This window comes from Somniosus microcephalus, chromosome 6 (assembly GCF_052327205.1).
Source record: "Somniosus microcephalus isolate GS21.2 chromosome 6, FLI_Smic_1.0, whole genome shotgun sequence".
In the NCBI taxonomy this organism is placed as follows: domain Eukaryota; kingdom Metazoa; phylum Chordata; class Chondrichthyes; order Squaliformes; family Somniosidae; genus Somniosus; species Somniosus microcephalus.
The window spans coordinates 206,098,565-206,115,187 of record NC_140992.1 but is presented as its reverse complement, the minus strand read 5'-3'; the positions used below and the strand labels follow the sequence as shown (position 1 = coordinate 206,115,187).

At 46.5% G+C, this 16,623-nt stretch overlaps 1 protein-coding gene across 2 annotated transcripts in view; it reads left to right on the top strand.

Moving 5' to 3' along the window:
- LOC147116396 (tubulin polymerization-promoting protein family member 3-like) overlaps positions 1-15,851 on the top strand; it is a 55,756-nt gene extending 39,905 nt beyond the window's left edge. For both annotated transcript variants that reach the window (XM_085989511.1, XM_085989512.1), the window contains exon 4: positions 15,557-15,851. In XM_085989511.1, coding sequence (XP_085845637.1) covers positions 15,557-15,742 — 186 coding nt within the window. In that variant the 3' untranslated portion in view covers positions 15,743-15,851. The remainder of the gene's footprint in view (positions 1-15,556) is intronic.
- The last annotated feature ends 772 nt before the right edge of the window (positions 15,852-16,623 follow it).

Below are 16,623 nucleotides of genomic sequence, written 5' to 3'. Positions count from 1 at the left end.
CCTCCGATTGCTTTGCATTTCTGGTCTGCCCACGTTTCTTCCCCTTGTAGGACACAACACCAATAACAGCACAGTCACTCATTACAGTCGCATTATTATTAATTTCACTGAAAGTCTTTGCGTGCTGTTGAGCTAGCTCACTGGCATGGCATATTTTCACAGCATTATCCAATGTTAGTTCGGTTTCTCTCAACAAACGTTCCCTAACCTTTTTATCATGCATACCAAACACAATCTGGGCATGAATCATGGATGATTTCAGTTCAGAGAAATTACATGTCTGTGCTTTCAATTTCAGATCGGTCACAAAGCTATCAAAAGTTTCATTTTGCTGCTGTGTCCGTGAACAGAACACGTACCTCTCATAGGTCTCGTTCTTTTTGGGAGAACAATGTGTATCAAACTTCTTTAGCACATCGTCCATTTTTTCTCTGTCCTCCTCTTGATCAAATACAAATGTATTAAACACCTCTATCGCCTGTGGGCCTGCAACTGTGAGCAGTAACGCTATTTTCCTTGCGTCTGGCATCGTACCGAACCCGATGGCAGCAATGTAGAGTTCGAATTGTTGTTTGAAAGTCCGCCAATTGCAGTCGACATTGCCCGTGAGTTTCAAACCCTCCGGTGGCTTCAAATTCTCCATGTCACGTTTCACAATATTCAGCAGGTATTACCAATCCTGGTACCATGTTATGTTCATAAATAAATAGATGTTTTCATTATGAACAGCTAGCTTGAGGTAGTCATTTTTTCAGCCATGTGGACCAGTGTACAGGCATCCATCTTGACTACTGCCTTGTGGGCAGCCCACTCTTAAACATACAGCTCTACCTAGTGTACCATTCTAGAATGACATGTTACTGATCATTACAATTTTGTAAGACAAGGAGCTAGTAAAATATAACTAGACTTCCATGTTCTGAAACAAGTTGATCAAAGCCTTGCGTTATGCTCAAACCAAGTGCGTAGTGAGTTTTATTACGTCACTTACCTTTACAGCCTTCCATCCTTCAGGTCTCGTGAGTCCCTCATCTCAGCAGCACAGAAAGCAGAATGGCCATGATCTGTCAAAGGTTGCAGCATTCAGCTTTCTGTTCTGGAGAGATCTCTAAATCAGTCTGAGAGGAAGGAATTAATTTAGTGTACAGATTGTCAGTGTTTGACAGCTTCAAAGAGCTGTCAAACGCAGATATTTCATCTGTCAAAAGTTCTTGACAGATGAAATATCAATCTGTGACGTCACCTGTTGCCGGGTGGCCCTTAATTGGCATGCTGAGCCTGCTGGGCGGGCTCAACAAGGTCAATCAAGTGAAAATCGCGTGGGTTGGCCACAACTCGATGGAGGCGGGACTACAACCCCGAAAGTTGTAGTCCCGTCTCCTACACGCCTCCAGAATCAAAATCCAGTCCCTTATGTCTGGAATTACATAATTTGGATTTAAACTTTTCATTAAGATTCCATCAGTTTCCCTTATGTCTTTTCAATTGTTTTGAGTTTCTAAACTTTGTTTTAAAATTCCTGATCTCAGAATGTCTTGTCCTGACTTGAACGAATCTGAACAAGGCAAATTCTGGTGCATCTCAGCCAGACCCTTAGGAAGTGGTACAGCCATGTCATGGACTGTCTCACTGTATTGCTTCACAATATACACAAACACACTCTCAGAACACACACAAACACAGCCCTCTCACACACATTCACTCTCACACATAGACTCACACTCATGTACACATAATGGCTGGAATTTTCCCAGTGCCGAGCATACAGGTTTGGGGGCGGGTCGACAGTAAAGATCACCGAAATTGCCAGCACGTCGAGAACCCGCCATCATCCCACCGACTTCCGCGTTTAACTTGTGTGCATTTGGAGGCGTGCCACGGACTCGCTTGGGAGAGGCGGGCAACCTCATTCAAGTAATTAAATCCTTGTTGAGAGACCCTTAAGAGAGCTTTTAACAGCAACTTTTGGCTTTAACTTCAGGAACACGGGTATCAAGCCCCTTGGGAACCTCGCTCAGTGGCTGTAAAGTCTGTAGGTATTATGGCGAATTAATACACAGACTACAAGAGTAACTTTAACAGGACTTTACTATTCGAAGGTCAGGGCGAATCTGCCCAATAAATCCTGACACAGCACTTATATACCGGTGTGGTCACTGTCGGTATTACAGTATACAGCAGCCAAGATAAAGTAGTGCCACACCTAAAATAGTTCTCTTAAAGGTGAACGGTTACATACAATAGTTCTCTTAAAGGTAGAACAGTTACATACATTACAATCCTCCCTTTTTAGCTTACAACATACTTATTCCCCATTAAACATAACATCATAACATATATCCAACTTCATGTTAAAACAGTTCACAGATGTAGTCTCTGCGGAAACAGTTCACAGATTCAGTCTCTGCGGAAAACAGTTCACAGATTCAATCTCGGTGGATGCGCCTTCCGTGCTTCTTGACTCGGTCCTGACAACACCTCAGTGGTGTAGCAGTTCCCTGTGGTGTAGTCGGTTCACGTTGCTGGAGTGACTCATCCAATAGTCCTTCACTGGACTTAACAGCTTGAACTTCCGTCCTTCTGAACCAGCATTGTTGGCTTGTAAAAACTTGAGTACCTTGGGAAGTTTTTCTACTTCCAAACTGATTTGGCTCCGTTCGAAGGGACCCCGTGCGTGATCTACTAGTGATGATGATGGTCCAGATGATCATCATCTTCTGCTTCGTCTTTTCCTTTTCTGCTTCTTGGAGACTCTCTGGGCTCCACTGTCAGCTGCCAGCTGCATGCACAGTTCCTCCTTCTCGTCCTCCTTTTTCCGTAGTAGCGCCACCATCTCCCGATGTTCCTTAGACTTTTTGTGATTCTTCATGGTTTCTGCACTTTGGGAGCTTTCATCACAAGCTGGGCAGAACAGGTCACCGTAATATTCGATGTCGTCCAACAGGTCATGGTAATATTCGGTGTCATCCTGAGCTAGGCCAGCGAGAGGGTCTTCTATTTCCTCCATACCCAGCTGGACATTAGCCAGCTTTTGTTCCAAATCCAGACATCTTTCCTGAAGAGACTTCTTCAGGCGTTCAGCTTCATCCAGCTTTTTCTGGGCTTCCTGCAAGTCTTTTACTAATGACGTCATTTGTGATTTCAATACTTCAACTTCATTCGGAGATTGGTTGATCGGACTATTCAATCCCTCTACTGCAGCAGCTGTTTCAACCTTCTGTTGTTCAACATTGACGTGAGTCAGCATACTTTTGGCATCCAAGGGTCGCTCTGCTGCCATCTTCTCAGTCTGTGTTGCAACCTCAGCTATTTCAATAACTTTTGGGAGCTCCAAACCCCTCTCCTTTGAAGATTTAAACTCCTGTTCAATTTGTTCCCATTTCAGAGTCTTGTCCTTCAGCATATGAAGGAGTTGGCGGACCGTTAACTCTTCTGACCTCATACATTTCCCAGTAGCTGCAGGGCTGTTTATAACCTTGCCCTGGGGCTCCTTTGCTGTTTCTACTTCGCCATCATCCGCAGCCTCCACCATTCGAATTTCCCCACTTGAATCATCCGGTGATGCTGCACCCAACTTCAGTAGGAGCTCGGAGTTCATGGCGACCAAATCAGTCTTTTCTGCCTGCAATCCGCTAACAAGCGCTTTCAGTTGCTGAACCTCTTGCTCCACCAGATTAAAGCATGCACCTCCTGAAACCGAATCAGCTTTGATTCGTTTGGCCTCCTTGCCCCGACGGTTTGTGTGCTCCTGCTCCTTTTTCTCCATCAGCTGTTTCTGTTGTCTTTCCAGGTTCTCCCACTCTGTGTCACAGAACTTTTTCATTGCTTTCATCTCTTGTTCGAGACGGCAACTCAATTGTTCTAATTGCTGTTGTAATTTGAAACGGAGTTGAGTTCGAGCCCGGTGTTCCTCAGAATTGTGCATATCTGTAAACTGGACAGACTCAGAATTCTCTGTCAAACTATGTTGTTGTTGTTCAGTGGAATTCTGTTCTGAAACTTTGTTCTCCTCTGAAGCATAAGCATTTATGCACTCCTTCGTTTTTCCAACCTTAGTCAGCAAGTCCATTTTAAACTTGTCTTTCGCACCTGGGCTGGTCTTATCGTCATCCGTTTCAGAGTCTGAGCTGATTGTCTTCACCGAGTTCTCACTCATTATTGCTTTTAAATAGTGCCATTCCATGTTTATTTCCCAGATCCACTCCCGTCCCAGAAGTGGTGGACCTCCCTCAGGTAGTACATATAAATACATTCCTTGGTGTTCTTTGCCCCTGTCTCTCACCTTGACTTTTATCTTTCCCATGGGGTATACTTTCTGCCCCGTGTATGTCTGCAATACGATCTTGGTATCTCTCAAGGGTATGTGTGAGAATAGCCGGTTGTAATCCCTTCGATTTATGACTGATAGGGCTGATCCTGTGTCCAATTCCATTTTCACTTGGACTCCGGCTATTTTTAGCATGACCCAGATAGTTTGCAGGTCAGCTTCCTTACTCACATTGTGAATTCTCAGACTACCCAGTTCCTGAACGGTTGGGTCTGAATCCGAATTCTGTTCATCTGAACTCTTCTCAGCCACCTTGTGTACCTTATTGTACTTTTCCTGCGGTGACTTTTTTTTGTTGTTGTTGGTCTTCTTTCCTGACCGGCATACCTTAGCTATGTGACCAAGTTTGCCACATTTTCTACATTCCTGGTTTTTAAACCAGCATTGGTTCTGGTCGTGTGTTGTCTTCCCACAACGATAACATTTCGATGTACCCAAAGTAATTTGATCCACACTGAGTACCGCTGCCTTCAGCTGCATTTCCGCTGTGCCTCTCGCTGCGGCTTCGTGCGATGCTGCAATAAGGACAGCCTTATCAAATGTGAGATCGTTCTCTTCTAGCAGACGCTTTTGTGTTCCTTCCTTCGACAACCCGCACACGAACTTGTCTCTCAATGCCTCTGTCAGATTTTCCCCAAACTGGCAGTATTTCGCTAGTCTACGCAGTTCGACCAAGTATTCCGCGTTGCTTTCCTCTTTCCGTTGCGTTCTCGCATAGAATTTGAATCGTTCCGCCAACATCAGTGGTGTGGGGTTCAAATGATCCTTCAGGACAGCAACAATATTAGCGAAAGTCTGATCTGCCGGTTTAGCTGGTGATAGAAGATGCTTCAATAGCCCGTATGTCTTTGCCCCCATTGCGTTTAATAAGGTGAGAGCTTTATCATCATCTGCTATCTTATTGGCCTCACAATATATCTCGATACGTTCTACATACGTGGCCCAATCTTCCACCTCGGAATTGAAGTTGTTGATGTTACCATGCTTAGGCATCTTCACTATCTCTCACTATCTTTCTGCGAAACAAACACGAAATTTTTCTTTAACTTTTTTTTCAAAATGGCGGTTTCCTGCGCTTGTCTTCTTCCCCCGCCCACTTTCAAAATGGCGGTTTCCCGCTTCTGTCGTCTTCCCCGCCTACTGGCGGCTTCCCGCGTTTCTTCCCCTGGCAGGAGGGGTAAGCTTTTCCCTCGGGCGACGACCGCTGGCTTTCAGGGTTCGCAGCCTGCGCGTCAGCTTCAGTGCGTTCCTTGTTCCCTTTTCTCGGCAGGGCAACCGGCGCTGGGTACAACCCATTGACGGCGAACAGTTTCAGCCGCTGGGCTGGATCTCGCTCAGTCTCCCTCGCTCGGGCTCTGTTTCTCCCTCAGCGGCTTCCAATCGCGCCTCCCAGCCCTCTCGCAGTCCGGTGCTTTCCTCCCCGGCTGCGGCTGAGTTCTCCGTGATTTTTTTATTTTTATATCTTCCCGCGCCTTACGATCCCGGTCGCAGCGCTTCATGGCCTCGGTCGCTGCCCGGCCTTTTTCACTCCAATTGCGCCTCCCAGCCCTCTCGCAGTCCGGTGCTTTCCTCCCCGGCTGCGGCTGAGTTCACCGCGGTTTATTTATTTTTATATCTTCCCGCGCCTTACGATCCCGGTCACAGCGCCTCGTGGCCTCGGTAGCTGCCCGGCCTTTTTCGCCGGTCGCGGTCTAGCTGTCTCACGACGCCGTTGCGTCTCCCAGCCCGCTTGTACCGCGGCTTCCGTGCTCCACGCTGCCCCAGTCTCAGCGCCTCTGGGCCCGACTTCTGTCCGGCTCCTTTCCCCCGACCGTGGTCAAGTTCACTGCCCTTATCCTCTGTTTATTTTTTTTATTTTCCCTTTACTCACAGTCACCGTGGCCGACTTGCTTCTCGTGCTGATCGGCTCACTCACCACCGTGGCAGAAGGGACAATCAGTGCCTGTTGCTGATGGAAGGCTTCGTGTCTGAATTCTTCCTTCTTCCTTGCTCTGCAGACTCGAGTTTTCTCTCAGCAGAACGACGAGGGCGGGTGCCTCTTCTCGACACTCGTTAACTGCTTCGGAAGTATTGTTGCCGCAGGGTAAGATCGAACTCGTCGCCACTGTAAAGTCTGTAGGTATTATGGCGAATTAATACACAGACTACAAGAGTAACTTTAACAGGACTTTACTATTCGAAGGTCAGGGCGAATCTGCCCAATAAATCTTGACACAGCACTTATATACCGGTGTGGTCACCGTCGGTATTACAGTATACAGCAGCCAAGATAAAGTAGTGCCACACCTAAAATAGTTCTCTTAAAGGTGAACGGTTACATACAATAGTTCTCTTAAAGGTAGAACAGTTACATACACTACAGTGGCCATTGTGCAAGTGCATTAATTCAGAGCTGGGAAAAACACATAAATACTCACACATTACACTTGATTGCTTAGCTAATGGAAAGGTTCTTGCTGACTGGATCTTGTGCAGAGATTTAGCTGTCAGCAGTTTGCAGGTCTTTTCTGCAACCTCAGAAGTCACTCTCACCACATTACTGGTCACGATCAGAACATTGTGAGATTGGGCCTTTGATCTCCACTTTACCTGCCATCTTACATCAGCATGGGTGCCACTTATGCTGTCTCATCTTGGACCTCAGAATTGGACCAAGATGAGCCACTGCACCAACAACACCAGCCACACCAGCAGCATCACCAGCAACACCAGCAGCAGCACCAGCAACACCAGCAGCAGCAGCAACCACAACAGCAGCCTTCTCCTCAACGACCTGATGCTCCACAGGAGAAGGTGGGTCAGTGCAGGGCTGCACCGCACCGGAGGCGATACCCCCAACACAGGCAGAGGATGAGCTTCCTGGACATGGCTGAGCAGCAGTGCTTCAGGAGGCTCAGGCTATCGCACCAGGTTGGCGCAGACACTTGTAGCTTGCTGGAACAAGACCCGCTGCCCAGAGGACCTAATGGACCTGCCTTACCAGTGGCTGTTAAAAGTCATCACTGCCCTCCACTCCTTCACCTCAGGCTCCTTCCAGGGATCTGCAACAGACATTTGTGGGATCTCACAGTCAGCTGCCCACAGATGCATCACACAGGTGACCGATGCCATGTTTCACAAGTCAACCAATTATGTAAACTTTGCCACTGTTGAGGCCAGAGTTACTGAGCGGGCGCGCATCTTTGCAGCTCTGGCTGGCTTCCCACAGGTGCAGGGCATCATCGACTGCACACATGTGGCCATCAAGGCACCCCCAGATCACCCAGGAGTGTTTGTGAACTGCAAGGGCTTCCAATCCCTCAATGTGCAGCGTGTCTGCAACCATAAAAAGATCATCATGCATGTGGGCACCAGGTTCCCTGGCAGCTGTCATGATCCTTTCGTGCTGCACCAGTCCACCCTCCCTCAGCTCTTCGCACCTCCAAACAGACTTACCGGCTGGCTGCGGCCTCATGTCCACCAGATGTGTCATAGAGCTAGCACTAGGCATGCTGAAGATGCACTTCAGATGCCTTGACAGATCTGGAGGAGCCTTCAGTACGCACCAGCCAGGGTCTCCAGAATGATCGTTGTTTGCTGCGCGCTGCACAACATAGGATAGCAGCGAGGAGTGGAGCTGCAGGAGGAGCAAGGTGCAGAGTGCACAGCCTCTTCAGAGGAGGAGGAGCAGGTGGAAGACGAGAAGGAAGAGGAGGAGGAACCTGAGGTGGAGATGGCACCAGCAGCAGCGCACATCACTGCCCACAAGGCCAGGGATGGACTCATCATGGCCAGATTTACTTAACTTGTTGCAGTGCACCCATATGGCTGCCACATGCTTTACTAAGTTTCCCCCCACCCCGCCCCGCTTCGGCAACACCATAAAGCAGCCCTACAATGACCAAGCCATTCCTGTCACCCAAACCCCCATTGCTCGAGGTTAAGTAATGTCTCACCATTCGCTCCAAGTGACAAAGCCACATCCAAGGTAGTAGGCAAAAATGGACAAGACGGGAAAGTGGTGCAAAGAAATACATTTATCTGTGTCATAAAAATAACTGAAACTCATCACTAACACTTTTTCATACACCCATGTGTATACCCTTGTGCATCCACTTTTGTGTCATTTTTCCCGAGTGCTTCTACGAGGTGCAACCCCTGTGGCTTCAGCAGAGGTAGAGGCAGGCTGCTCACTTCCCTGCTGCGACTGGTCAGACACTTTTGTTGGACGTCCTCTAGGTTTTGGAGCCTGTGAGGGCCCGCCAAGGACTGTTCCTCCTACAACTGTGCAGGAGCAGACTCAGCCATCGGGATCCGAAGAAGCATCTGGGGCTCTAACTGAGGGCAAGGCAATGGGGGAGAAGTGTGAGCACTTTGAGAAGAGGCCCCACTTCCATGTCCCTCTCACCATCATCCCTGTCATGGGCCACCCACACTTCCCTGCTAGCAAGGAGCTGGAGAACACCTTGCTGCACAACAGTGGGGCGATAAAGGCCCAAGTTTACATTTATATCCCTCCTAGAGATGAGGTCTATGAGCATCTGCCATCTGTTGTCCACAGCAAGCCTGGTCTCGTTGGACTGATGCATTTGCTGCTCCATGCAGGTGGCCATCTTTTCCATGGAACAGAACGTCGTCGCCATCACCAGTGACCTGGTGGTGCTCATGTTGGAGATGGACTCCTCCATTCTCTGCACATTTACACACATCGTGGCTGCAAAAGCTGTTAGAGCCTCATGCAATTGCTGCTGCTCCTCCAAGATCACCCTCTTTCTTGGTGGCCCCCGAGGGTCAGCATCTTCATGCAGCTCAGCAGAGCTTGGAGCATCTCATGCCCTTCGGCGAGGAGTCCCCACTGCTGTCCCCAGCAACACCATCTGCTCTTGCTCACTTGTGAAGTGTGAGACACCAGCTGACAACACTACTCTATCTCGCACAGGATCCACCGAGGTGTGCGTATCTGCGTTGGTGCTAGTTGCACTTGGGTCTGCTGACGGTGTACCCTCAGAGGCTGGAGCTTCCACTTCTGGTGGGACAGTGGCGGGGGAGGGGTGGGGTGGGCGGGAGGGCACTTGATGGACCTGTGGGAGAGTAAAGAGATGATTTAGAAATGTGATATTAAAAATGGGTAACGTTACCATTATGCACATGATGAAAAGTCAATGGCTGCTGACATCAGTCACCATATGAGTGACTTTTGTATGCCATGTGGCTGTATAAGATTTAATTCTGTCACCAGGTTGCTGGGAGGCCCCCCTCTCTCCGTCTCCCACCGCCAGCAGCTCTGCAACTCCAGAGCTCTCTAGGGCCTCCACCTCTGCTGGAGTCAAATGACTGAAGACTCGAGGGTCACCTCCGGTTCGCTGCCTCTCCCTATTGTTGTGCGCTCTCTTCTCCTGCAAGAAGGGAAAGAAGAGAACTTTGAGTGAGAGTGATGGAATGAGTGTAAGGAATGGATGGGTTACATCTGTAGAGCGTGATTATGAGGGAGTGGCGTGACATTGCCAAATGGCCTCCTTCTGTGGTGTTGCTTGCTATGATTGCATTAGGATGAAGGTGAGTGCTAGGGTTGGTTCGTCAGATGGGGAAGTGAGTATGTACATAGACAGAGAGAGTTGGGTGGACCTGCAAGGTATGTTGGTGTGAGGAGTGATGTGAAGGAGTAGGTTTGGGAATGCAGAGTGATGGGGTTGGGGTGACAGGCACAACAGGGTGTAGGTGAGTGTGGCATTGCACTCTCCTTTCCTGACCCCATGAGATCATTGAATCTTTTCCTGCACTGGATCCATGTCCTCTTGACAGCATTCCTGCTGCTGACCTCCCCTGCGATCTTCACCCATGCCCTTTTGGTGTCTTTGGCTGGTCTTTTGTGCCTATCAGCAGGGAAGAGGACCTCCCTGCATGCTCTCACTGCCTGCACCAGAACATGGAGGGATGCATCGCTAAATCTTGGTGCAGCCCTCTGCCTCTGTGTATCCATGAGCCACACTTTTATAAGCTGTGTAACGGTAGTCAGACCTCTGGAAACCACCTTGCACATTCCTTCATCAATGGTCAAATGAGATGTGGGCAAGGCTGCTTCAAAAACTTTTTTAAAAAGGCTGCTTGGAAACGAGTCATCGATTACGTCATCAGACCCATTCCATTTAATTGGGCCGGGAAACGGGGCCATGAAGTAAAGGTCGCCCTGAACAACACGCAGCTCAAAACATCATGTTCCCAACCTACCACATGCCCCACATGGACAAAACCCGACTCCAAGGTAAAGATTCCGGCCAATGGCTCAACCCCAGACTTCACTGGGACTTGGTGTATGGTTGGTACAGATCCGTGGTCAGACCAGTTGTGTACATCCCTGATCTCTGATGGATGAAAAGACAAGCTGGGGGTATAGGCCAAGATCATGGCCAAGACCCCAAAAGATTTGGGACCATTGTTTTCTTAAATATTTAAATCGGCCCCTTTGTAAGGAGGCCACTGGGGCAACTTTATTTTCCTTCTTGGGGAAACCCCAGAACCCCTTTCCCAGCCAGGCCATTACTACCAGACTTTCTGGCCTTGCTGCTGTGGCAGGCACCCCAAATGCTCCTTTAGTGCTGCAGGCTTCACCAAAGGTAGACAAATGAAGGACCTCCCACTGGCCCTGTGAACGTTGGTGGGATCAGCTGCAAACATTTATGACCTGCCCCAGCACATGCAACAAGGAAATTTAAACCAGTTTACTAGCTTTTCCAAACTTTTACAGTACCTACATATTTGTGCAGCTGATAATGTTGGTGGTTAGCGTCAATGTTGAGATTTTGTGCACTTGGCATGCACTAGGCTCATTAGGGCCCCAATAAATAGCGGCATTTCCCATAATGCAGTCAAAGCAGCTGAACAGCTCTTTACTCTGCCATGTTGTGTTGTCTTTCTTAAAGAGAAATCCACTTAGTAGTTGTTACAAGTTTCGATAAAGTGACACAGCAATTTTTGTGCTTATTTGCTGCTGTTCTTCGGTTTCACCACTAAGGCAATTCTGAACTTCTTAAAACTCCAACCCATCTTCCATCTGGGAGTGTTTACCAGGCGACTGTACTTGGTCAGTCACTCAATACTACCTGTGGGTATTTCATTGGACACAGCACAAGTTTTGGGGGCGGAAGAGGAGGATAGAAACATAGAAACGTAGAAGATAGGAGCAGGAGTAGGCCATTCGGCCCCTCGAGCCTGCTCCACCATTCAATGAGATCATGGCTGATCATCCAAATTCAGTACCCTGTCCCTGCTTTCTCCCCATATCCCTTGATCCCTTTAGCCTCAAGAAATATATCTAACTCCTTCTTGAATATATTTAATGAATTGGCCTCCACTGCCTTCTGTGGTAGAGAATTCCACAGGTTCACCACTCTCTGGGTGAAGAAATTCCTCCTCATCTCTGTCCTAAATGGCTTACCCCTTATCTTTAGACTGTGACCCCTGGTTCTGGACTCCCCCGCCATCGGGAACATCCTTCCTGCATCCAGTCTGTCCAGTCCTGTTAGAATTTGATAAGTTTCAATGAGATCCCCTCTCATTCTTCTAAACTCCAGCGAATATAAGCCCAATCGACCCAATCTCTCCTCATACGTCATTCCTGCCATCCCAGGTATCAGCCTGGTGAATCTTCGCTGCACTCCCTCCATGGCAAGAACATACTTCCTCAGCACATGCAACAAGGAAATTTAAACCAATTTACTAGCTTTTCCAAACTTTTACAGTACCTACATATTTGTGCAGCTGATAATGTTGGTGGGTGGGGGCAATATTATTGGGCTCAGAGGTCTACTGCTTGTCCAATGCGCCATAATGTGGCTGGAATTGGATCAGAAGAGGCATGCAATGCAGATGTGTCTAGACACTCAAAATGGAGCCACCCTTAATTCTGCCAGCTGTGTATACAGGCCAAGTCAATTGCATCTGGATAAGTCAAGGTGATCTGCATCCTGAGAACTGTGCAGTCTCGTAGACCGAAACCCGCTCCATTTGAGTACGGGGCATTTCTGTCAATGTCGCTCAAGGTGATCACTCCCCTGAATTTTTTTTCTGCTGTATTGGTTCTGTCCATACAACATTAGGAATTATCTGCAAAATCTCACACCCAGCAGTGCACAGCTACAATATGCAAGCTGACAGATGCATTGTTTGGTCAGGCCATGGAAACCAGCCAACTGTACAAAAGAATCCTGCACTTTTACAATTCCATTGGGTTTCCCAAAGTGTGTTAAATTATTAATGGTGTATATGTGGCCATGGAGGGTGGGGGGAGGGTGGGGGTGAGGTGGGGGACTCTACCCCAATAACATCCCCTTATGAACAGCAAGTTTTTCCATGTCATGAATGTGCAGCTGGGACATGACCATAGGAACAGAATCTAACAAACTAATGCCTGCTACCCTGGTAGCTTCATGATTCCTTTAGTTTATAGCAATCAACAGTGTCACCATTATTTCACAAGCTAGAAGACTTGGTGAATAGCTACTAGAGGAGCAAGGCTAACCATTGGAACTGTGATACCTTTGCGATACCCTCCAGCCAATAGGTTAGGGTTTCTCCAAACCACCTCGACTTGCTCCTATTAATTCATGTGCAGTGATTCACCAATCCACGGCTACTGAATCCTTTGGAATGGGGTCTTGCGTGTGTGATTCAGGGTGCCAGGAGATGCTTGGTTCAGGGCGGACTTTGAGCTCTGCCAACTCCTCCTCTTTGCCACCTAGAGGTTCAAAGAACATATTTTGGAATGCTGTCAACAAGACACCCCTTGAAACAAAGCTTATATGGCAAGGTATTCCAGTGCGTTATGCGGCTGAGCTACAATGTATGCCTGTGTGAGACAGTGAATGATTAAGTGAATAGCGAGATATTAGAGCAAAAGCGAAGGATGATACTAGGCAGGAACTTGGGGGAGGCCTCTGATTCTCATTCTTCTAAACTCCAGAGAGTATAGGCCCATTCTACACAATCTCTCATCATAGGACAGCCCTCTTATCCCAGGAATCAATCTAGTGAACCTTCGTTGCACCGTCTCCAAGGCAAGTATATCCTTCTTTAGATAAGGAGACCAGAACTGTGCATTGTACTCCAGGTGTAGTCTCACCAAGGCCCTGAACAATTGTAGCAAGACTTCCTTACTCTTATATTCCAACCCCCTTGCAATAAAGGCCAACATGCCATTTGTCTTCCTTATTGCTTGCTGTACCTGCATGCTAGCTTTCTGTGTTTCTGTGTCACAAGGACACCCAAATCTCTCTGAACACCAACATTTGAAAGTTTCTCACCATTTACAAAATATTCTGTTTTTCTATCCTTCCTACCAAAGTGAATAACCTCACATTTCCCTACATTATACTCCATCTGCCACCTTACTGCCCACTCACTTAGTCTATCTATATCCCTTTGCAGATTCTTTGTGTTCTCCTCACAACTTACTGTCCTACCTAGCTTTGTATCATCAGCAAACTTGGATACATTACACTCGGCCCTTTCATCTAGGTCATTAATATAGATTGTAAATAGCTGAGGCCCAACACTGACCCTTATGGCACCCCACTAGTTACAGCCTGCCAACCTGAAAAAGATCCGCTTATCCCTACTCTCTGTTTTCTGTCCGTTACCCAATCCTCTATCCATGCTATTATATTACCCCCAACCCCATGAGCCCTAATCTTGTGTAATAACCTTTTATGTGGCACCTTATCGAATGCCTTTTGAAAATCCAAATATACTACATCCACTGGTTCCCCTTTATCTACCCTGCTAGTTACATCCTCAAAAAACTCTAATAAATTTGTCAAACACGATTTGCCACTAATGTCAGGCTAACTGGCCTGTAGTTCCTGTTTTTTCTCTCCCTCCTTTCTTAAATGTGTGCCACTCATTTTTGATTCCTATGTAAACTTATCTAAATTAAATCTCATCTTCCATTGTTTGGCCCATTCACAGATTTTCTTTAGCTCATTCTGGGTTATTTTCTTCAATTACAAGGCCCCTCCAACTACTATCATCTGCAAAATTAACCAATTTGTATTGAATTTCAGAATCCAAGTCATTGATGTAAATTAGAAATCTGAAACAGTAATGATCACAACATTGATTCATGGGGCATCACACTCAGTACTCCCCACCGCACCACCTCCCTCCCACCCCAGCCCTGACATTACCCCCTAACCACTACCCATTGTTTTCTACCATTCAACCAATTTCTTATTCATATCCAAGTTTTGCCATGAATTCCCACAGCTTTGAGCTTAATTAATAATCTTTTGTGTGGAACTTTATCAGATTCCATTTGAAGGTAAATGTCGTAGGTTTACCACAGTCATCTTGGGTTGTCACTTCCTCAATTAAAATCAATCCTCTGAGTTTAGCCATATTTCTGATATTCCCACCACTTTGTAGTTCCCTACCAGCACAACAGCATCCAGTTCTGTCATCTTATTTCAAAAGCTTCTTGCATTCATATAGAAGCGCCTCAATGTAGATTTGCCTTCTTTCATGCCCCTCAGTGCTAACCTATTCCTGGGCTTCTGTACTGTATGCCTCTCAGGGCTACAGTGTCTGAACCCACCTGTAGGTTACCTTTTCTCTAAGGTCCCTCCTGCCTTGGATCTGGTTATCTCCCAGCCCTTGCCTGACCTATCTAGTTGAAATGATTTTCCAGTACTGCCTTAATGTTCCTCGCCGCTCTCTTTGTTCCTATATGACTAAAGTCAAACCCATCCCTCCTGTATCAGTGCTTTTTATTCTGATAGCATTCCCAGTTATTTATGAAGGTACCATTGTTGCTTTGACACCAGGTTGCCAGCCATTTATTTATATCCTTATCTTTATTCTCAAACACTGGAAGTATACCACAAGTTTTGAGACAATCCTCACGTATGTGCCTTTTGAGGCCCCTATGTTATTTCTTTCCATGTTGTTCACCCCTATGTGGACTACCAGCATAGGGCCTGGTCCTGACCTCTTCAGTATCTTTTCTAACCTTTCCTCAAATGTGTACTCGCTTGCCACCCTGTACTCCTTGCCTTTCTGGCACATATGGTTAATTCAAATATTTATTTTCTTGCTTTATGTGCTTTGTTGTCAAAAATGTGTTGAATCCATAACATCTTATGTGAGCACAACACAAATTTATTATAAAAATGACCGACTGCAAGTTTTGTAAGCAGACAGGTATCTATCCTCACATATATCTTCAAGTCTAATAAAGCATGTCATTTCTCCTTTTAGGTTGCAACTACAGGAGGTGGTGTTGACAGATTAACAGATACCTCTAAATACACGGGATCCCACAAGGAACGCTTTGATGAAAGCGGCAAAGGCAAAGGGATGAGTGGCAGGGAGTACGTATCAGAAAACACAGGCTACGTGGGGAATTACAAAGGAGCTGGAACCTACGACAAAACGAAAAAATAAAGAATGCGTAATGCCGACTGGGGCATTTCCATTAAAGGACACAATGACCCCTTCTTCAGTTGCTTAAGGTTATCTAGCGTTTTCAATAAACAATTAAATTACATCTCTATTTTTACTTCTAACCAACCTACTTTCTGTGTAGAAAGTGCAACTTGTGATCTATAGTCGTAACTGTGAACAACAATTGCACAACCAGGTGACAGTAGGTTAAAGTTTCAGCTATTTTCAATTGAGAGGGTGGGGGGGGGGGGGAACTGAATTTGTGAGGAGAATTTCCTTGTGGTAATTTTAAACACAGACTTTATAAAATAATGCCCAGTATGCCCAGGCTACAGAAAACATTCCACTCTGAAGCTCTCCCTTCAAGCAATTTATATATAGAGTTAAAAAAATTGCTGGGTACACACATAATCATAGAAAATGCAAATTTAACTTTGATAGCAGTTTTATTAATGTTCAACCAGGTTGGGAATGGTGCACTTTCCTGCTTACACACCCAGTGGCAGCATAAAACATTTCCAGGTCTGGTATAGCACAGCTCCCTCTACTCTGCCCAGTAATAGGTTTGAAGTCTTGCTGTGCAATATAGCTATAATAAATTTAAAATATTATATCTATGCAACATTTCCTGTCTGAAGAACCTTATTTCCTCTTGTGCTGTTTCTGTCACACTTTTGCATTAACTTTTCCTATAAATTCCTATGTCCACATTTATAATGGAAACTGCCTACGTAAACTTGTCACGTTGTAATTACACCTCCCCACCAGTGGTGGTACAGTAGTGCCTCAGCGTTGCATCTTCCAGCTCTTCAACTTGTATTGCAGTGAAACCCCAATGCTCCAACCAATTCTACTTCTCTGCTTTTTAAATTGTCATAAAT